General features: G+C 48.4%; 2 protein-coding genes across 6 annotated transcripts in view; one reads left to right on the plus strand and one right to left on the minus strand.

Annotated features, from left to right (window-relative positions):
• Positions 1–9,052, minus strand: ZNF408 (zinc finger protein 408). The gene is made up of 4 exons (XM_067295669.1): positions 8,990–9,052; positions 5,511–5,683; positions 5,200–5,432; positions 1–4,280 (listed from the first exon to the last, which is right to left on the minus strand). The coding sequence occupies exons 1-4, from the start codon at positions 9,050–9,052 to the stop codon at positions 2,362–2,364; spliced, it is 2,388 nt and encodes a 795-aa protein (XP_067151770.1). The 3' UTR covers positions 1–2,361.
• Positions 5,940–22,712, plus strand: part of ARHGAP1 (Rho GTPase activating protein 1) — a 26,512-nt gene continuing 9,739 nt past the window's right edge. For 2 of the 5 annotated variants that reach the window (XM_013959561.2, XM_013959563.1), the window contains exons 1-4: positions 7,507–7,855; positions 10,826–11,009; positions 11,710–11,802; positions 22,548–22,635. In XM_013959561.2, coding sequence (XP_013815015.1) covers positions 10,871–11,009; positions 11,710–11,802; positions 22,548–22,635 — 320 coding nt within the window. In that variant the 5' untranslated portion in view covers positions 7,507–7,855; positions 10,826–10,870. Of the gene's footprint in view, positions 5,996–7,506; positions 7,856–10,825; positions 11,010–11,709; positions 11,803–22,547; positions 22,636–22,712 lie in introns of those variants that run through there. The other 3 variants (XM_067296389.1, XM_067296390.1, XM_013959562.2) reach the window with 3 other exon arrangements.

Raw genomic sequence — 22,712 nt, forward strand, 5'->3', positions numbered from 1 at the left:
TTAGAAGTAACACAAGAAGGAAAGAGGGCATAGTATATATAATCTTAAATCCCTTCAGGCGCTGTGAACTTTGAGTTGTGCAGCACTGCATGGACCTCTAGTCAGGGCATGGCACGCTGCACAGATTCCATCCGTGATGAGGTTCCATGTCATTGTGGTCTTCACAGTTTTTATAGGATGCTCTTAGACATAAACATCTCTATCCATCGTTTCTACTATCAAGCAAAAGTATGTTTATATGAAAACATACTGCCTCACTTCAAGATAGAGACATGTCCATGCCGGTGGCGACGGTGTCATCACCAGGCACCAAGTGGGAGCTTCTCTGTTATGATTAGCAAGCTATGTTTATCCTGCGGCCAAGTGATCTGTGCCTGCTCAGGTCAACTGTTACATGGATCACTAACTCCTCAATGGACAAAAGTCTTCCCGTTAGGCTCATGACAGGAGATACTTCATATGTGCTCCTACTTATTCTCTCCTATTATCTCAGTAGAAAGCAGGCAGCTACAGGTCAGCAGACTAAGCAGTAGGGGCCTGGATTCTCCCCTTCCCTTCCCCCTGATCGCCCCCTTCCTCACCTGGGTGTGCTGTGACAAGGAGCACGTGCTTGGAATGCAGCACATGAGCCTGGGTCTGGTGGGAACACTTTGCAGCTGTGTCAATATTTGAAAAACTGCAAGAGTTAGGACAGGCACCAAAGGGAGAGCAATAGGAAGCATTACAGCTTCAGATACAACCCCCTACCCCTAGTCATACACCTGTGCTCCCACTGGTCCATCTCCAAATGCTTAGTGCAAGGACTGAGCTCATCTGCTCCCCTACGTTGAAGAGAATAGCTGAAAATAAGGACAACCAAAGGTATATCAGCTGAATTCACCTGCCATCTTTACTTCAAATCAGTGTTGTGGAACTGACCCTAGCACCTCATCTACTGAGTGGTTATAAAAGTTTATGGAAAAAGTTTAATGTAGAAAAGAGCAGCTTTTCAGATTGTCATATTACTGTGTTCATAGCCCTCCAGAAGGAGACTGTGCTACTAATGAATCTCAGATGACACTATGCCTTTCTCACTCCTCATAAGCAGTGGGCATAAAGGGGCCAGGGAAGTTAGACATCTGAACAAAACTTTCTGGAGAAATGCAGATGTTGGAGAGGGGAAAGATGGAGAGCAAGAATGGCTAAAATTCAGAGGCAGCAAATGAAAGCAGTGTTTGTGTAAGTGAGGGGGGCAGAAAAAAAAAAAAAGCCTGTAAGATCTTGATTAGGGCTGATATTGTTGACTGCCTCCTACAAGACTGAGTTAACACAGCATTTGGAACTGTGCATGTCCCTCCTGAAAAAGGATCAATCTCATTCAGTATGTTTCAGTTGGTAAACGAGCACTCAGTCATGAAGATGGAAAGGTGGGAAAAATGGGATTTAGTTGTGGAGGTGCTTTTGGGGGCAGGAGCAAAGAAGTAGAAGAGAGGAAGCAAGAATGTGAGAAAAGGAACACAGGTAAACAGATTAGAAATAAGAAAACTAACTTGAACGTGGAGGGGAAAGGCAAAATCTTCTGAGCATACTGAAATGAATTCTCTGTCTCAGCTGGGAACACTGAAAATTGCACTGCACAATGCTACAATTACTGTGAGAAATGAAGCTATCCTTTAATGTCCTCAGACCTACCATCCACTTACGATAAGGCTAGGAAACCTACAGTAAGCCTAACAGGTGACAGTGGAGAAGAACACTCAGTCCTGGCTATAAGGCAGGGCTTTGCTTCTGTTGATTGTGAAAAATGCTTTTCAAAAAGCCCACAACACAGACACCTTGCAAACACTTGGGAAGCTGCTTCCCAGCAACATCTGGCATTTAGCATCACCTGCAAAGGATCAGAAATCCTGCTGAGTTTCAGAGTAAAAGCCTAGGAAAGTAAAAGCAGTTGAATAGCAATAGTTAAGCAGGAACAGAAAAATTTGAAAGGAAGGGGTTGTCCAAAACTGCTGCTTTTAGACTTTTCCCTGCCTTCCACATACATTCACTGTCATTCACTGACAATCTAGCAGAGGCAGAGCAGGGACACTGCTCATTATAGCTGTGGGCTTTCCTCTCTGAAAAGTCTTTCCCATCATCAGCAAATGCCCTCCCTGCACCAGTCCCAGCAAGTGGCACATGTAGGCCCATACCTACAAGGGGCAGCTGCCAAAAAGACCCAGGTCTACAAAGGCCAGTTACTTTCAAGGCCACTAATTCTGCCTGGGGCTGAGCCACAGGGTCTTGTCACAGAGAGATAACATGGCTAGTTTTTGTTGTTGTTTCTTTACCCTACTTTAATATTCCATACAGAATATGATCAGTCAGGGCAGGCTGGGGTAGTCAGATCCCAGACTCAACCTCTACCACCTCCGCCACTGCTCCAAAGCCCAGCCCCTCCTGGATGATGACCAGGTCACTTGGCGAGCCCTCATCCTGCACAATAATGCATTTGTCATCATGCTTGGAGATAGTAATTTCGATGATGTCCTTGGCTGATGGCAAATGCCCAGCAGGCCTCCTGTGTGCCCCAGGATCCAATGCGCTGCCTTGGGACTGGTAAGTAGCAATGCAGTGACCACTGGCTGTGATCAGCAGCTCTGCCTCATTTGCTGGCCCTGGCACCTCCACCATGAACAAGGTGGGTTCTGCTATATCCTCCTCCTGGGGGCCCTTCCTCTGAGGCTTTTTCTGTGCTGCCTGAGGCAGGTCTGCATTAAGGGAGTCCACTGCGGTAACCAGTTCCTCAGGGTCCTTTTCTGCCTTGTGGGTGAGCACATGGCGTGCAAGGCTCTGAGGAAGGGTGTAGCCCATGCCACAGAGCTTGCATTTGTGGGGCTTGTCAGCCAGGTGGGATTTCTGGTGGCGCCGCAGCTTGGTGGCCAGGGTATAGGACTTGCCACACTGCTCACAGCGGAAGGGGCGCTCGCCTGTGTGTAAGCGCTCATGGGCACGCAGTGTGTGGGGATCCCGCAGCGCCTTGCCGCACACTGTGCATAGGTGGGCCTCCCCTGTGTGGGAAATGAGATGACGCCGCAGTTCTGGCAGCTTAGGGAAGGCATTGCCACAGAAGCGGCACTTGTAGGGTTTTTCGCCTGTGTGCAGCCGGAGGTGCTCACGCAGGTTGCTCTGCTGTCGGAAGTCCTTGCCGCAGTAGGGACAGGCATAAGGGCGCTCCCCTGTGTGCAGGCGCATGTGGTTGCGCAAGGAGCCGGGGTTGGCCAGGTGGCGTCCGCAGATAGCACACTGGCAGCCCTTGGCACCCACTGGGCCAGGCCCAGTGGCCAGGTGGATCTTCCTGTGAATGCGGAGGGAGGGCCGGCGTGCAAAGGCCTTGCCACATTGTTCGCAGGAGAAGGGGCGCTGGCCCGTGTGCAAGACCTGGTGCTCCTGCAAGTCTCGTTTTGTGCAGTAAGCCTTGTCACATTGGGTGCACTGGAAAGGCCGCACACCCCGGTGGGCCAGTACATGGGCCTTGAAGCTCTCCTCTGAGCTATAGCTCTTGCCACACTCTGTGCACAGGAAGGGCTTGTGGCCAGCATGGACAAAGCGATGCTTCTTGAGGTGGCAGAGCTGCAGGAAAGCTTTGCCACATTCCTCGCAGTGGTACCTGCGCTTGCCAACAATCTCCCTCTGGGACGGAGCTTCTGCTGGGGTGCCTGGGTTGCCAGAATGACCCTCTTCCAGCTTTGCATACTCCCTCTCCTCAGGCCCATCTGGTGGGCTCTTCTCCCCATTCTCTGGGAAAGCTAGTTTGGAGTCTGTGGAACCTTTGCTCTCTTTCTTGCAAGTCTCTATGTTCTCTCCTTCAGATGGAGTGGGCTGCTGGGTTTCCTGCCCGGCTCTCCTGCCACCACAGTCCTGCAGGCACTTCTGGAGCTGGCTGGTCAGAGCATGAACCTTGCATGGCTTGCTAGCCAAGCAAGCACTGGGTCGAACTCCACTTGAGGGTGACAACAGGTGCAGGTCTCCTGGACATGCCTTTCTCTGCCCGATCTCTGCTTTTTCTGTTATGGTTCTGGGATCTACACCCTTGTCCAATTCCTCCTTGCACCTGCTATTGGTTTTAGTGGCTGAGATGCTCTTGAGGTGCTGGTTGTCAGCCCTCAGCACTTTGGCTTGCCACAGCTCATGTTGAGGGCTTGTGCTTTCCTCTTCTTCTTGCAGCCTGTGGAGATGTTTGTCTGGCAGCCTCCTAACCTCAGTACGGACATCAAGGACTGTGGTTTCATCAGCTAGCACCTTTGAGATATCAGGATTCCCTGCACAAACACAGAAGCATGGGGGGAAATTAATGGTGGCTGTTAGTGGATAACATGATTGCTGTTGGATCAGAGGAGCAAGAACCTCGGAAAGAGACAGTCTGCTATCCAGTAATCTTGGGGCTCTGGCACGAAAACCATCAATTCTATGACTTTTTTTTTTATTGGGGGAAATGGGAGGAATCTCTATTCCCTCACCACAGATAGTACCTGTGCTCAAGACAGTATTTCTAGGGGATATAGTCATGACTAGCAAGACTAAAACAGCAAGGCATATTCCTTTCTTGGCTGGTACTTCTTGAAATGATGCAGAGTCAGGACAAAAATCTTGGAGGGACTGCAGGGTTAACATGGTAGAAGCCAGTTCAAAACCAGCACCAAATTTGTGGGAGTCAAATATGGGTAAGAAATGCCAGGAAAGCACTGCTGCATACTTGAAGGGCATACTGATTCTTGTAACCATATCGTGCGAGGGAACAGATGACAGCGCAGCCACCTCCCGCTTGAGTGAGACACTGAGGAAAACACCCTGAATGAGAGGGACAGCTCCCTAGGGAAGGTTTCTCCATACCAAGGTTAGTGACATGAAGCCTATCTGGCTCATCCTTATGTTTTGCCCTACCACTCTGCAGGATACCATGGGCAGTATCCTTACTTCCGAGACCAAACCCTTGTTTCTGAGAGGAAAGGCAGCTTTGCTACCCACTTCCTTGGGAAGCGCGAGCTGTTGAGGCTGAGAAAAGCCTTCTAATGATCTCCTGAGGTTTTAAGATCTTGGAGGACAGCGTAATTCTGGTGCAGGCCTGCTGTCAGCTCTGAAGAAGCCTGGTCCCGAGCAGTCTTGGGCCCAGGCAGACCAGGCCGCCTCTGCCCGACCCTTCGGCCGGGGCCAGGCCGCCCGTCCTTCGAAGGGACGTACCTGCGAGGGATTCAGCCGCCGTGCCCCAGGGCGAGGCCCCTTCCCTTTGCACCGCGGCCTCCGCGGCCGTGCCCCGGGGGCGGCCCGGCGGCCTCCTCCTCGCCGCCTCCTCGGGCCAGTAGAGCAGCTCGGCGCCGGCCGCGATGGGCCGCCGGGCGCGGACGCGGGGCCGCCCGCCCGCCCGCACCAGCGCCACGTTGGCCTCCTCCTCCGTCGCGCTCGGCTGCACCAGGCTGCAAGGCACGGCCGCACCGTCGGCGCCCGCCGGGGCCCGGCCCGGCCCGGCCGCCGCGGCGCCCCGCGCTACTCACCTGCTCCAGCCGGGCCCCTCGGCGGCCGCCCGGGCCCCGGCGCCGCGCAGCCCCAGCAGCGCCCCGGCCGGCAGCGCCCGGCCCACGCACCACACGCCCGTGCCCCGCGCCCGCGCCCCCGACGGCCCCAGCGCCAGCCCGGCCGGCAGGCTGCGCAGCGCCGCGCCCGCCGCCTCCCCGCCCCGCGCGTCGCCCGCCGGCCCCGGCCCCGGCCCGCCGCCCGCCGGCCCCAGCGGGCGCGCGGGGCCGGCGCCGGAGCTGAGGCCGAGGCCGAGGTCGGGGCCGGCGCCGGGGCCCAGGGCCGGGCTGCCGCGGCGCTGCATGCCCGGCGGAACGGCGCGAGGCGGCGGCGGGCGCGCCCGGACGGCTTCCCGCGGCGCGCGGGGCGGGCGCGTTCCCGTGGCGACGGGCGGCGCTTCCGGCGGGCGGCGGATGCTGGCGGGGCAGGCGGGCGGCCGGGGCGGCGGCGGCGCGCGGGCCGGCAGGTACCGGCGGCGGCGGCTGAGCTCGAGCTCGAGCTCCGGGGCGGCGGCGGGCGCCGTGCGGCACCGCCCGGGGGGAGCGGAGCGGAGCTCTCCGCGCAGGGGCGGCGGCAGGGCCCGACTGTCCATGCGGGGCCCGCGGCCTCCGCTGGCGCGGCCGGGGCCGGGGCCGGGGGCTCGGGCCGCCCCGGGCCGGCGAGGACCTGCCTCGGAGGAGGTCGCCGCTGCGGACACCCGCGCCCGCTGCCGCTTCTCGCGGCCCCCTGCGGCGCGCTGGAGGGAGGCGGGAGGCGGCGGCGGCGGAAACTTCGTTGCGGCACAAGGTCCGAGGCGCTGGTCTGTGTTGCAGCATCTGGGCTTTGCAACCCAGCCTCAAGGGCCGGGAAAGTTTTCGCAACTCTTTTTGCTGCTGGCGGTCTCGGTTAGTGCTGAGGCTGGCGCGCGGGAGTTGCGCGTGGCCGGGCTCCGGCCCTCGCTACTCACCCGTCCTGCCTCCAGCGGCAGCCGGGGGCTGGCGATCGCCGAGGCCTTGCAGGAATGCCACCATCCCCTTTGGTGCCTAGCAGCCTGGCTTTTAAATGTCCCTCCTGTTGTTACTGTGCAGTTGGCATGCGTTATAAGAACTTTTTTTAAACTATGTAAACTGCTAACCCACCTTTGAGTCTCTTATTTGAATCTGGGTTTTCACAGAAGCTCAGTCAAAGGGGATCTGAGAGGATCAGACTTATGGTGGAGAGGAGGAGGAGGAAAGGTGCAGGCTGTCGTTAGGGTTGTGCATGCCCTCATTTCCTCAAGTGCAGCAATGCTGCTTGTGTAATGGGTGGGTCCCGTGTAGCACTGATAACAACCTGTGTAGCTTGTGCTGGGGCTCTGAGAGAGGAGCTGAACTCAGCTCTTTTGCTGTCCTGCTGGTTCATTCGTGAGGTTAGAGGAGATTGATTGCTAGTCGGGATGAATTTCTAGTGGGCACAGAGATGGCTTTCAGCAAAGTGTTTGAGATGCCTGGGGAAGGCATACTGCTGGTTTGAGAAGGGGCTATAATAACAAAGGACCAAAGTGATTCCAGAAGCAATAGTGTGTCCGTCTTGATTTATCTGGTCATTCGTGAGCCAGACAAAGGCAGTCTGGCTCTTGACTCTCTGATTACTTCAGGGAAGTGGTGCTCTCCATGTTATCATTGGTTTTGATGGGAGGGAGGAGTTGCACAGGACTTTCTCAGAGAGTCCTTCAGTCCTGGGACTGGTTCACACAGAGCCTGAGTACTTTCAAGGTGTGCTGCTAAGTAACTGATTGCTTTTCTTGCAATGGGGAGAGGAGCCCTTCTGTGGGGCTGGGCCATGCCTAATTGGAGTTATTACTTCTGATGTTGAGTTCTGATGTTGTTACTTCTGGGGAGTTGCCACTGAATATAGGCTAATTCTGTGTTTGATATTAAGACTGTAGTGAAGTGCAGGGACTTGGCTGGTGTTCAAAGAAAAACAGATATCTGTGCAAATTAACCTAAACTGGGAGGAGGTGCAGATGACAGCAGAGTTGGAAAAATAATACAACAACCCCAGAGTTTGGATTCCTCTTGGGTCTGAGCATTGCTTGTTAATAAGGGAGAAAAAACCACTGGGCTTTTGTAATTCTTTACTGCATGTAAATATATGTCCAGGGCATGCTAATACATGGATGGATATGTTTTAATGTATAGATTTACTTCTGAATTAATAGTATATCCAGAAGAAAAACAGAAAGTGGAAACTCCAAAGTAGGTACAGCTGAGAAATGGATGATGCTGGAGTAACAAAACTGGAACTGTGCAACAACAACAACAAAAAGTCTGTGTGAGCAGCAGCTACCAAGACTTCATAGGTACAGGTGGGCCATCTTCCCTGGGTAGATTCTGTTGGGGTCTTGTGTAAGGAGGAGTCTCCAGCCCAGAACTTTGCTAAACACTGTGTTTTAAAGGACTGAGGTTTCTTTCCTTTAACATGCAGCTGCACTCTGTCAGGAAATAAAATGGGTACCCTTATGCTAAGATCCCCTCAGTTTCTTGCATCCTACCTCTCAGTTCCGGGTCTCTCTTTCTCAGTGCCTGATTATTCCTAGGCAGTTAGAGGACACTATTTCTCTAAAATGCTCCAGGGTTATCTGATGTGAGACCCTCTGCTTTTGTCTTTTGCACTATTGGGAAAGGGGTGGGGGGAATTCTGTGAAAAGCCTTTTAGAGCTCTCTGATAGCTACAGACTAGGTCACAAGAAGAACAAAAAATCTAAGAGCTCTTCTGGTCTGGATCCCTCTTTCATTAATGTTTCTGTCATGAAACACTAACCTAGAACCAAAGAACAGAGCTGCCTGCCTGCCTGAGAAAAGTATGTGGGGATATCTGGGGAGTCTGGCCTGCCTGTCCAAAGGGTAAAGAAGAGTTTGGCAAGTGCATTATCCCTTGGGCTCTTTTTTCCAGTGTGGAACTGTAAGGATCCTACTGACTACTTCCTTCTTCCACAAGGTGCCACACTGGGATTAATCTCAGAAGTATGCTTATGGGGAAATCCCTTGGTGCTGTCTAATAATCAGCACTTAGACCTCAGGCGAAGTGCTTCAAGTTGTCTCTGAAGCCAAGCTGTGATCCTTCTTGTAGTGAGAAAACTTAGTATCTTGCCAGCCCTATGACAGTATTGTCACTGCTCTGTAGGAGGACTTGGGTTTGGTCCCTGAGCACTTTTGGACCTTGCTTTGGGGTGCTGTTGCTGCTGGGCATTCCCAAGAACTTGGCACAAAAGGCACCTCCTGGGCAGCAGTTGAAACTAGGTCTTCTCTTCCCACCTGGGCTGGGAAGTCCCTGAGAGCAGGATATGCCCAGGGGCTGACAAGAGCAGCAGACAACCCTGGGGTTGTGGATGCTTCCTCCTTGTGAACATCAGTGTGCAGTGCTGGGTTGTGGGGCTGCTGAGCTGCAGCAGAGGATACTTTAAGCACACTGAGTCATAGGAATTGGTGCCTAGTGTTACCATAGAAATCAGATCTGTTGCTAGGGGTGGGGAGTTGGTTGTCACTTGGCTCTGGTGCTGCATGGTTCCAACATGAGCTCATGGTGAAAGGGAGCCTGATTTCTTGCTCCCTGTCCCTTTGAGAACAGAGGAGGTCAAACAGCTCCCCCAGTTCTCATGGGACCATTTTGCTTGGGTCTCTGGCTGACTGAAGCTGTCCAACCCTGTGTATTTGCTGAACTGCCTTGGTGATCCACTGCCCATATATGTCTTGCTCTTTCCTATTTTGGGGATCTTATTTCATTTGTTTTGCAATAGCTTCCAGCCATTTGGGAGCCACAGGGAAGTGGAACTGGTTATAAACTGATGAGGGATGACAGGACACAGTAACCCTTGGAGAGATCTCTGGGGCAGGGGACAAACACTGAATATCCAATTTCCTGCCCTCTCAAAATTTACCAAAGCTCAGTGTTACCCTGAGCATGGACACAGCACCTTCTGATGCTCAGTCTCAGAGTTTTCATTCTCTGTGCTCATGTCCGTGTAACTGTTTCATCATCAGCCGCTGGATAGATGCACACACTCGTGCTCTAGGGTTGGAGGGGGCAAAATGTCAGTGCTCCCCTCCATTCTGCCCAAGGAAATAACTCCATTATGAATATGATCTTTCCACACAAAGGCATTGTCAGGCTCCTTAGATCATCTGCAAAACAAGCACAAGCCTGTCCAAGGAGCAACATTGCAGAGAGTCTTGCTGATGCAAGGTGTCATTTCTGCTTGTTTTGTTATAGTTCCTCTTGACTTGCTGCCTGTTGGCTGCTGAATTACTGTCCTTGTGTTGATGATAACTTTGGTCTGTGTGAGCCCTCTAGATCTGCGTGTTTTTCCTGTCCCATGTTTCCTTGCTTATTTCCAGGACACTGACATTAGATGATGGTAGCTGTTTCCTAGGGGACTTCCCTAGGAGTTGGTACCCTTAGGAGGGGCTGCATACTGTGCTAGCTCAGTCCTGGGTTTGACATATGTACTGCTCTAAGCGAGAGTGAGAAATATTTGCAAGCAACAGCAAACAGTGAATTCTCTGTTGTTTCCTGGACCCTCTTAATTCCTTGGTCTCATCAGCATTTTGGCATGCTTGGTGAAAAGTGCTTGTTCTAGCAATATAGCTTTAATGTAAGAGATGATTCCTGTGCTGCTTACTATCATGTAGAAGAAAGGATTTGCTGGGTGATGCTGAAAGGAGATCTGGGTTGTATGTGTATTGCTTTCTCTATCTTACTAGCTCCGTCTCTGAAATCTTGTTTTAAGAAGCTCTGAGTTACTCACTTCTGTGTTCAGATCCCAGCACATTGAAGCACCCGCTTTGCTGCTGCTGAGAGCTCTGGCCCTCTTTTATGGTGGAGGGTGGTGATTCCTGGGAAAGCTTCCAGCACTGGGAGCAACTGTGGAAACAGCTGGGCTTTGTGCCAGCCCGTTGTGGGGGAGGGGGAGCCTATAGCTGGTACAGTGAGTGTATCAGGCAGGGGCTGGTGTAGCCTCTCGACTTCCTCTGCGTCTTGCTACTGCTCCTGTTTCAGGAGAGAAGCTAATCTGGACACAGCTGTGGTCGAGCAGACTCACTGAGGGTTGGTACAGGCTCCTGATGGAGCCTATAGGAAGGAAAGTGGCAAGTGTTAGTGCTTCTGGCTTTGGAGGAGGGTGAGTTTATGCCTTTCTGCCTTGAGGGGAAGGGGAAGAATGACCTCTGAATAGCTAAAGGTATGTTATGGGAAGCTTTTGGAGAAATTGATGGAGAGAAGAAGAGCTTCAGGGAGGGAAACAGTGTGATCTCAGTGTCTGACCTATCAATCTCTGCAGTTTTCCTTCTAGACTCTGCAAAACAAACTGCAGTATTTGGGGATCATGGCTACAGATCCGCTGTCAGAGCTTCAGGATGACCTGAATTTGGATGATACCAACCAGTCCCTCAGCCAGCTCAAACTGGCCTCCATAGATGATAAGGACTGGCCAGCAGATGAAGTCCCTGCTTTTCCCAAATCAGGTGAATATTCCTGCTTGTTTGGGGTCTGGGTTTAGGCCAAAAAGGAATCATTTGTCCTGCAACACCATGGCTGTATCTACATATACAGAGTCCCAGCTCCATTTGAAAGTTTGTTGATACATTAATGTTGCACCACACCCAAGTGAATTAGCCCTGTCATTGAACAGCTAAAAAAAACGAAACTAAAAAAATCAAGGCCAGCTGATATTAATATACTCTTGTCAGTCCTGGGACTGGCTGCACTTTGATGCTGACAGTACAGACATGCTGTAAGTCCTTGAGTGTCCTCTATTATGGTCTCTTGCAAGATAGATTGGTCTTCCTGATTGGAAAGGTCTTGGACTTTCATGTGGGAGGTGGGACTGGAGATCTGAGCTGTTGTTGTGAAAATCCGTAGGAATCCAACCAAACACTATTCTGTGGACTGTGTTGCCCAAAGAGATCAAGAGAGTTAGCCCCAAGGCATTGGACAGCCATCCATCAAGGGAGGATGTTAAGATCCTCCTGCTCTAAGCAGCCATGATGGTGCCCTTGGCAGTTAGAATTTCGGAGGCAGGTTTCCAGAATGGCCGGGTTCATACATGAGTACCCCCATGTTGTGGAGCCATTTGTTCCCAGCCCTCTATCTCTGTTGCCCTGCCCCTTGCCAAGGTGCTCTAGATCCCTTATGCTAATTGTTTATTCCTTGTGTTTTGTGCAGAGGACTCCAAAGGCTCCCCTGAGCCTGTCACTCACCTGCGGTGGGATGATCCCTACTATGATATTGCCAGGCACCACATCGTGGAAGTAGCAGGTAGGGCTCTTTCCTCTCTGTTTCCTCTCATGACGTTTTTGCAGCTGGGGTGAGGAGGGACCTTGTTAATGGGGCTGCGGAGGCATCTGCTGTATGCCAGGCCCAAGTGGCAAGGACAGCTGGCATTGTAAAGAGAAGGAGCACCAAACATCTTGAATGTTTGCATTAAGTTTAACTTTCCATTGACCTCAATTCAACTTGCATTCTTTCTTGGGTTTTACTGTCTTGATTATATTATTAGTGGGGCTCAGTTGCTTTAGCTAAAGTGTTTTAGATGTAGCTCTTGGCTATATCCTCAGTGGAAGATGTGGGTTCTGCATGATAATGCCACAGAAATTATCTAGTTATGCAGTACAGTTGCAAGCTCCTCAGCTGACTGAGTAATCCACAGTAGGCTTGGAAGCTGACTGTTATATTTGAATGACCAGAGCTTACCATCCTATCCCTATACAGCATTTTTGAGAAGTCTGGAATGTGGAGAATATGCACAAGGCCCACTGCAAGGAAGGACCTGATCATTCTGTGAACCACGGGTCACAAGCATGCTGATTTCTTCCTTGTGGTTGTCTTGTAAATATTATTTTGATTATACTAACCTTTGGCAAGTTACTTCTGGGAGCTCCATAAGAAAGACTTTTGGGAGTAGTTTTGTGTTGCTGTGGTAAGGCTGAGAGAAAGTAATTCCAGTTTGTTCTGCATTCCCTGTTACAAAAAGCCTCTTTAACATGTTGTGACTTGATTCACACTTCCTCCTTGATTATCTATAGCCATCTCTTCCCCTTCCTCCTGCCTTTTTTTTGTACCCTGGTCCCTGCCCCACATGTGAAGTTCAAGAGAAGCAGAGTTGTAAGCTGGAGTCCTTTTGATTAGAGGTTGTTCTGCAGTAGGGTTTGATTGGAGAGGGAAGATTCTCAGGCAGTTACCTTGGTAAGAGTTGTCCTGACATTGTTCTTTCCTTGGCTATCGTCTAGAATAAGGTTTCTTTCTCCTGACCTCTCATATCTTTTAGGAACACAAAATGATAATGGCAAATTCAAAACTTCATTCTTCTTTGTCTCTCTGTGCCTTGGCTGCTCAGGATGACAGGCGAGTTGTTCATCCTTTGGGCTGCTGTGCCTTTTAAGTTCTCTTTTTAGTGCTTTGATTCACAAATGCATTAGTAACCTTCTTTTCCATGGAGCTTTCAGGAACCCTAGTTCTGGGACTGGGGTTGATATGACTCTGCACCTTGTTCTCCCTACTGCTGAAATTGGGATGGGGCAGATGTGTGGACTCTGCTATGTCAGTGAAAATAACTAGAATATTTGGAATGCAAATGACAGAGGTAACCATTGTTTCTGAACTCTGGGTGCTGATGAGTTAAATGATACTTCTGTTCACTTCAGACAAAGCCTAAGCACTTAGCAGAGAGCTTAGATCAGAGCCATTGATAAGACTGGAATGTTGCCTGAACCAAGGATACACTTTGTACACTGCCTTCTGATGTAAGCGCCAGTCTTTCTGTGGGACTGCTATTCCAAGGTAACACAATGTTTTTTCACAAGCTCTCTGAGTGAAGTATCATTGAGATGTGTCTAGTGCTGCTGCTGGTAAGCAGCCATTTGACACAGATGTCTAGGGTAGTAAAGGAAGAACTCTCTACCTTCCTGAAAGGATTTCAGGGGGGTGTGATGGCTGACTGGAAGGTATGGCTGTGTTATGAAAGAAATTTCTTCCCCATCATGGCTTAAATTTGTGTTTCTGGTGAGTTTTCCATCTCTTTCATGCGTCTCTTTGTAGTGTAAAAGCCTTTCATATAAGCATCTGCTGTTGGCTGCTACTGACTGTTTTTCACCAATAGCTGGTTTATGGAAAAGCTTGTGAGTGTCTCCCACCCAGAAGGTGGTGCGATGCCTTTCGAGGGCAAGGAAGACCTAGTAGCACAGCTCCAGATAGTGGATATGCTGACATATAGTTTTGAGGCTCACTGGTGTCTTGTCTCCTGAAAGCAGGATTTATGAAGTTGATCAAAGGGACCTAAATCATAATCTGGGCGCTGAGTTGAAGCTGTTCGTTCAGTTTTCTTGGACAATAATTAATATTGTTAACTGTTTAGAGAATCAGACAGGGTGGTGTTTTCTGGGCTACTGTAGGAGGCAAACAATCTGTGAAAATCTGGAAAAATCCTATTAGAAGTAGCCTTGGTGATTAAAATTGCACTGTTTGGATCTGGCTCTGCTGACAAGTTATGCTTTAGGTGCAAGGAAAGCTTGCCCCACTCGCCTGAAAGGAGTGCCCCCACCTTGCTTCTCTTGTACATAGTAGCAAATGGCAGCAGATCAAGTGTAGTTTTATCCGTTCTGCTGTGTTATGAGCTTTTACTTCTGAGTCCTTCCCTGTCCAGCACTTCAGGGCAGAAAACATATAGCTAATTCTCTTTGTGTCTTCCCTGAAATATATTCTGGGATGCTGATGCTATTTTGAGAAAAAAGCAGAAGGCTGGTTCCCATCCTTGGGCTGAGCTCCATGAGCCCAGAGTTATCCTGCGCAGTCAGAATAGTAATTGTTTCTTGAGGGATGGGTGCACAGTGTTAATAGACAACAGCTTATTAAAAGCCCAATTAGGATTACAAAAAGTTAACACACACATTTTCTAGCTGAACTTTAATTAGTGATTCAGCACAAGGCATGTTGAATTTGAATATTCTAGCTATCTGGCCCACAGAGGAAGGAAATTATTCTAAAACATGTTGCAGAATTTCCCAGAAAATAGGTTTCTTTGTTTTGTTTTCTGCTTCAAAATAGTGCAGTGGTCTCATGGGGACTCTCCTTTGTGCTCTACGCTCCTAATCTCCTCTGGGGGCTCGATCTTCGTGGAATGTGCTGTCCACGGTGCACTGCTTTTTGTCCACTGGTAAGGAGCAGCCATGTCATTGCTGTCCCTTGTGGTGGGGGAAGATGGGAACATAAGGCCCCCAGATTCCCTGTCCCCCCACCACCCCAGACCACAGTTCCAAGAGGTTACCATGCCACTGTTATGAATCAGAATATTTTAGTTTGGGATGCCTTCTTTTGGTTCTGGGATTCAGTGCTTTTCCAAAAAATGTACATAATAATCTTTGTCTGGACTTTCTGACTTGCCTTAAAGTATCCGTTTCTGGAATATCTTATGTTGGCTCTGGAGAGGTCTCTGTGTGGGTGTGCTGATCTGGATTCTGAGTTCCTCTTCTTGTGGGCATTGTAGAAGACAAATTTGTCTTTATGCATGGCTAGAAGTTGGAGCACAGGCGGCTCAGTTTCACTGTACACACCACTTCTGCAGTGTGGGGGTTTTTTTACTTGCTCAGATCACGTAGCATTTGGAGGAAACCCATGCTTGTGGTTGAAGGCTATTGAGGAACTACCCCAAACTTCTGTTAGGTTTAAGAGTTTCTGTATCCTGCTGCTAATTTTTATATGGCAAAGGTGCTGCTTCTATCTCCTTGGGGACTAAGGCAAACTACAGCGCAACAAAATCTGAATTGCGATAATATGGCAGATGGTTAGTAACAGTCTGAAGGAGGTATCTGGAGATGCCGATTCTTACTGGAAGTCTGGGGATATGTGGGAAGATCAGGGCTCTTGAACAGCTCCTTGGTAGCGTGTTGTTCCTTGCTTATTCTTTTGCCCAGTCAGAAATACTGATCTTACCTTTGCGATCAGTATGCAAACCTGTAGCTATGAAGTGCATCAGAATTCCCATTTTCCCCAATAAGTGGGGAAATTCCAAAGGGAATTCTCCCTTTTGGAAATTGTCTGGAGAGTAGCTATTGCCATTTACTTAAGCTATGTAGTCCCTGCCCAATGACATCAAAGCATTGCTGAAACTTAGAGCATGTTTTGCTAGTTTGTTTGTGGGAAGTCTGCTGCCTCTCACCATTAACTGGCAGTCTGTAGGGCTGTGCCCCTGAAGAGAGGGCTTGATGCTGGGATATAGTAAGGTTTGCTGCTTTCAAAGAGGAAAAGCAGACTGGAGAGCTGGGGGTATCCCTTCTTGGGTGTTACTGGATTGCACTCCAGCAGTTTTGATGGTGACTCTTTTTTTGGTGTCTGATACCAAACTTGCTTTAAAAAGCATTGTGGCTGGCTATTGTTGGTGCCATCCCATACGTCTGCTGGTGACAAACTTGTGACTAATGCTGATGATTTGCTGTTGCTGCTAATGCCTGACATGGGAAAATAAATCAATCTAGGAGCACTGGTAGCTGCTGTTTCACCAAAAGAGCAAAGGCTGAAGTTGCAGACAAAACTTCTGTTGAAAGTATGTTGTGGTGTGTTTTTGGTGTCTAATTGGGTCCGCAGAGGCTTCTTAACAACGCTCCGTTCTGGTATGGTACATTATTATTGGCTCCATTGACACAAAATGCCTGCATTTCTGCTGCGTTTGGATGTAGTTTCTGGCTTTGGTGATTTTTATTTATTTATTTATTGTAGAGTATTGGTATGGTACAGTTTGAGTGGCTTCTGGTGAACTGGGGCCTCCCAAAAGAAGCCCAGCTTGTGCCCTTTTTTTTGACATGTGCGATCAAGGGAACTGAGAATTTCTAAAATAGCCCTGCTCTAAGCAGTCCCCTATAACAGGTCTTAATAGACATGTGTGGGTCTGTTGAGTATATAGGTGTAGGAGTGATGAACAGGGGATGGCAATAAATGCCTTCACAGACTCCTCGCTGCCCAGAGGAAACTGGCAGTTTATTTTTTTGTTAAGAGTCTATTAAAAAGATTTTTAGAAAGCCATGGATGCGTTGGAGTCTAAATTGTCCTCATCTTCTGCTTATTTGTGAAATTTAGCTTCTTGTAAAACAATCTTTTGAATGTATTATTCATACAATATGATGCCATCCTCTGCACACTTCTAAGGTTGTTCAAAGGCCCTTGACATTCGCAATTAGGTGCACTTAACCCTATTAAAAGGGGCGGTACTGCAGCTGCCATTTTTTATGTGCGAGAAGCATAACAGTAAGGGTCAGAAACCTGACTATGATTACACAGAATTGGATGCAAATTCAAGAGAGACTCAGGAATCATGAGTTGCAGTTATTGCCTCTAATTGTTAGATAAGGTTGCTTTGGAGCATGGGGAAAAGATGAAGTCGAGAGAGCTTGATTGCTGAGAGCAACTGAATACATCCCAGTGACTTCCTGGGAAAGGGTGCAAAACTTGGCTTGCTATAACTTTCTTTCTGTTCCTCCAGACCAGGGTGCACTTGATGGGGCCCGACCAGGTAGGTAGATTTTTTGTGGCACTAACATTTGATGCTGTAGATCATGACATTCCTTTAGCATGACCATGGCCTGTAGCTGGGTTATCTCAGGGGAGCCCAAACTTTGCTCAGCCTTGGGCTGCACTGGCAACTTTTCAGGAGTCCAAAGGCTGCACATAATTGCCATCTCTGAGGGCTGCACTTCTGCCTCAGGGGCAGCAGAATCATCTGAGCCAAATTTGACCTGTGAGCTTTACTTTGGGCACTTTGGGGCTCTTGGGTCTCAATGTAAATTCTGTTCTTCCTCTGTCATGGTGGTGGCCTCTTTGGACCAGTTCAGTTTGAATACAGATTTACCATTTTGTCTTGTGTGCTTTAGAAGTTCATCCTAGGATTGCTTCCTATTCCTTCATATGATCTGCTGCTGTCACTTGCTATGCAGCTGGCACTTAAATTGGATTCTCTAGTGTGAAAGCAGTTATTATCAATTTCTTCTCCGTTTAGCTGCAGAGGAGATATATTTTGGCAACTTGTTCCTCATTCCAGCCTGAAGCTTTGCTAGACCGCTCTGTGCTTGCTGAACATTTGTTAGTGTTTTCTGGACTTCAATCTCAAGCCTTAAGAATTTGATTGTCAGTGCTTTCTCACTTACCAGTGTAGATGAAACTCTCTCTTGGTGTGGAATTCTTTCTGCTGTTCCTGAACAGCAGGCCATGACGTTTGCACAGTCTGTGGAAATGCTGATCCCTGCTACCCCATTTCTTGGGTTCTTCTCCCACCTCTGCCATGCTCTCAGGTATCCTCCCATTTTGCATTCTTTAATCTGATCCTCTGATATTTTTTTTTAATCAGTTAAAAACTGTAATCACCAGTAAGACATAAAGAGTTGTGATATTTATCCTTCCTCCTGGAATCATTGATTTAGTGACAGTGCATAGACTCCTAATTTACCTTTGCCCTACCTCTTGCCAGGTCCTGCTCTGTTTCCCCAACCATCTGCAGTGGGGAAAACCACTGATACCCACAAGCCAAGCAGAGCTGTAGTCTCTTGAGAAGGCTTTGTAATTCTGGCAGTTTGTTTATTGGGAATATCTAGATGGAAGATGTCATGTACTGGAGTACTTCTACTTTGAGCTCGTAGCTTGTATGACCTCCTTTTTCCTCAGAGGCTAAATCCACTTTGGAATTCAACAGGGAACTAAAATCTACCAACCACATGTAAACAGTGCTCAGCTGTGTCATAAACTTGGCAAGAAGCTGAAATTACATTAGAGAAGATTTTTACTGACAGTGGCTCTGATAAACTTCCTAAGCTCTGTGAAACTTGTACAGCAGCGTTCCAGAACCCTCTAGTATGTCCTCTCCTTGTCCCTGAACTCCATAACTTGCTGTTGAACCTGTAACACGAGCTTTTGGTAGCAGGTTTTATCTGTCTGCATTCTCTCAGTATCAAAGTACCAGGATATTCCCATTTAAATTTTTCATCGAAGTGGGATCCCTGGGTGATGATGCCTGGCAAAACTAGGAATGAAGAGGGTCCCCCAGACTGTAGTTTTGCTGCCAGCCAAGTCATATGGTAGCTTCAACTCATGGCATAAAGGCCGGGTGATATTTTTCAGGAGAAACACCTGGAAATACATAGCAGGATTTGCAAATTAAACAAATATTTTCCCTGTAGGCTTTACAGATTCATTTAATACAGAGTGGTCTTCTCAGAACAGTACTGCTACCTTGATATAAATTCCTGTTCTGATACGTCTGCATTTCTGCTGAAACCTTCACCTCAGTTTTTAAACTTCAGTCTTTTCAGAAGTGTGGTCCTGCGCGGAAGGTTTGGAACCATGGGAATGCTGTTCCTTGCCTCGTGTCTCAGAAGTGTACTAGAAATGCTACTCTTCAGATGAGAGGAAAAACTGAATTTATGCTTTAAAGGCACCATAGCACTATTCAGAAGAATTAGCATGTCCATCAGTGCTACCAGTCAATATTGCTTTAGATAACAGCAGGCTTGGCTGAATAGGCTTTGCGTATTGGCTACCATCTTGCTCTGTTGTTTAACAACTTCCGGATTCCATCCTATAGGGAGGTAGTTGTATTTCAGTGTAGATTGAAAATATTTCTTATGTATGGATATATTCACAAAGGTATGTATATTGTTGGGGTGCTTTGCTGGCTTGTTGTTAACTGTTGCTGAGCGTTCCTTTTCTGGGAAATAGGAGACAGCCTGAGAAGCTGAGTAATTAGTACATGGTCTATAGTTGGGTTCAATGGAAACTTTAATTGCTTGGAATTGCAAACAAGGGGTGAAAATGTGGATACGTAAGATTAATATTGCAAACAGAAGAGCAAACAGTACAAGGGACGGAGCGTCTGGGAAAGATCAAATGTGATAAGAATCTGTTCAGTTTGAGGCAGAGAGGCCACCTGGAGGCAGCTTCCTCAGACAGCCAAGAATGTGTGGAATGGGTTTTAAGTTCTTGTTTATAAATTGGAACAACTGATTGTTCAAATCTGATGCTCAGGAGCTGAATTTTGTCGTCTGGAGGAACCAGGCTGATCTGATGTGTCAGGTGGAAACAGGGTTGGCAGCTGTTTGTTTTGAATGTTTCTGTGCTGACAGGCTGAACTCAGTGTGATGCAACTGGAGTGAAACCCAGAACTCAGTAAGGGGCGTGCAGGTTCCTGTGTAGTTCTCATACATAAATTCATTCTGATTTGGAGGGTAAAATGGGCCGCTCCTTTTTCAGTGATCCAAGGGACTATAGATTATCTTTTAGTGTACTTGGCCCTGGAAATTATCCAGAGGAAACATGCTGTCTTCCCTTCGGGTGAATCATTTATTGTCTGTTCTTTCTTTATCAACAACCCCAGACCTTTTCAGCTATACAGGGAAGGAGATTCTGGACCTTGCATAGGCCCTTCCATAGGCTTTCATGTCATTCCAGAGGGAGGTGTTTGAGGTATTTGGTTCATGTCTTCTGCCTTGTCAGACTTGGAAATCAGTGCCCAGGAGCCTGAGCTGAGTGTGTGGCAACCCACAACATCTCATGAACAAGGTGCTGTGCTGCAGTTCTTCACAACCAAGGCCTGCCTTGATCAAGCTTGGGATCTGCTTCTGACCCTCAGACCTTCTAGTTTGGCATGAAATGCAGCCTCTCAGTTAACTGAAGACAGCACCTACTCTGACTTTAGCAAGGAGCTGTAATCTGCAGAGGTCTGTAGTCTTTCTGGCCATTCTTTTTCATAGACTCCTATTACTTCAAAACTTGAGAGATTCTCAAATACTTCCATCTTCTTGCTGCTCTGTGAAGGCAGGATCCTTTTTCCAGATGGAAATGTAAGAGTGATTAAAGACTACTTGGAAGAGCTGTGAGATGCCCTATCCTCCTGCTCAGGACTTTGTAGCCTGCATCTTTGTTTTACAGACAGCTTATGTGCATTAGACCCAGCCCTAAAGTTCATAGCAAGCTACCAAGAAACTCTGGGCTAGGCAGAGAGTGGGCTACCATGGGATATGCAATGTGATGTTGGTCTTGCGGCCTGGCTGTGACTGTATCTGGTTGTTCCAGATGATTCTTTCATCAGTCTCTCCTAGTCCTGCATTCTGGGTCATGTGTCCTCCCTAATTGCCCCTTACCTTTTGCATGTGTATGTCAATGTGATGGCCTATGCCACCCCTTTCCTAGTCTGTACCTAGTGCTGCCTCAGTGTCCCTAACTTTTGTAGAGGTTCTGGCTTATGTGTATCAGTAAATTCTGTCTCTTGTGTTGTCTGATGAGTGACTTGGAAAGGGTACTTGCAAGAAAAAAATGCAAGTGAATATACAAGTGAGCAACTAGAGAGAGAATCTGTTCTTCTGGCTGGAATGGGGGTAAAAGGGAGGGTTGGTGGCCTCTTAGTGTCATGGTTTGTGTGTGTGAGTTCTCTGGTTGCCATTTGCAGCAGCAAATGGTCATCTGTCACGGACAGGCAATGTTCCTGTAAACCTCAGGTTTGCTGTTACGTGGTTTCATTTGAGATCTCAGTTGCTGCAAGGCAAGTCTAGCCAAGAGATATTTGAGGGCCAGAGCCCATGCAAGGGTGAAAAAGTGGCTGCATGCTGTGAATACTGTAAATGAACATGAGGCAAAGGGTATCTTTTGAGAGGAACGATGTATTGTAGGGCTGTCCTGCACAAGTAGAGATCCTGGCTACTTTTCTGTGCTGCAGTCTTGATGGGATGGTTGTGCTATAGGGAAGGATGGAGGTTTTACTTAAGTATAACTTCAGTAGCCCCTTCCCCCTCTCTGTGCTCCTTCTACTTGACAAGAAAACTTAGCTCTCTGAGTAGGATGGGTAGCTAGAAAGATGAGAAAACTTGAACTCTTCACAGTAAAGGAACAATTTCATCTCCACTGGTGCTAAAAAGCAAGTCATCCTTATGGTAATGGATTTGGTGATGTGTCTACTTGGGAGAGAACCAGACTTTCCCTTAAAGTTCATATATCCAAAAGATTTGTGACCTGGTTCTACTGATCTGAATTTCTCAGTTCCCCTAGCTTGTCAGCTAAGCTTCTCTGTGCCCATTTGCTTGGGTTTTGTTCATGGGGCTGAGATCTCTGCTGGCAGAAGTCCACTGACATCTGAGGACTTGTTTTTGGGAGAACTTGGCCCATTGTCTTTGAAGCCTCAAGAGGTGGCTGGGGCTTTCTCCCCTGAGATGAGGTTCCTTTCTGGGTTATTTGGATCTAGTGTGATGGGGGTTGTTTTCTGCTGGGTTTTTAACATAGAATGGTTTGTTCTGTTGCACTTTGCAGCTCTGTGGAGTTTCCTCAGGTTGGAAAAATATCCTTGTGGATGGACAATCTAGGAAGCAGTGAATAGCTTATTCTGCAAAAACCGCTGGAGAATTCAGCCCTACTTGGTCCATCTCTAGAAGAGGCTTGTGATGATGCTTGCTTCTCTTCTCTGGGATGTGGCTGGGGCTGCCTGTTTCTGTGAATTTCTTGCTTTGCAGGGTATGAAATGGCTTCATTCTGTGTGCAGGACAGCTCTAGGTGAAGCAAGAAACAAACACACCAGACCATAAGCAGTTAGTCTGGGACTGTGTGCAGGAGGGGAGGAGTCATTCTTGTGTTTGTGAGGGGCAGTTTTCCCTCTGCCCAGTATATGCATACATCAAGAGCAATTTTCCCAGGAGCAGTGGTAATGCTCCAAGCACTCTCTGCTCTGTATTACTGGCCACCATCACTATGTGCCCCAAGGCATCCTGTCTTCTAATCCTTCCTCTTCTTTCAGGGCTGGAGTGTGGAATCTATTCTCCATTCACACTGCCAGCTTGCCAGACCCTCGGTGTTTAGGTTTCTGCTTCCCCACTGGACCCATGGCAACTCTGCTGAAAATCAGGTTTAGCTTTGCTGGCAGCTGTGGCAATCCAGACTTCTGCCTTGTTACGGAGGTTTCCCATGCTCCATTTTTCCACCTTGCTGCAAAGACTACAATGTGGTCCTGGATCTCCCTGTAATCTCTGGCATTTCATCTGCAGGTGATGACAAGTATGGAAGGAAAGTCATTTTGTTCAGTGCCTGCCGGATGCCCCCAAGTCATCAACTTGATCATGTGAAACTGCTGGGGTGAGTAGTGTCTGAGGAGGTGGCTATTCGACTTCCTAAGCCTCGCATAGTTCCCAGGTGCTGGATTTCTGAGGCCA

The sequence above is a fragment of the Apteryx mantelli genome, chromosome 4 (assembly GCF_036417845.1).
Source record: "Apteryx mantelli isolate bAptMan1 chromosome 4, bAptMan1.hap1, whole genome shotgun sequence".
NCBI lineage: Eukaryota > Metazoa > Chordata > Aves > Apterygiformes > Apterygidae > Apteryx > Apteryx mantelli.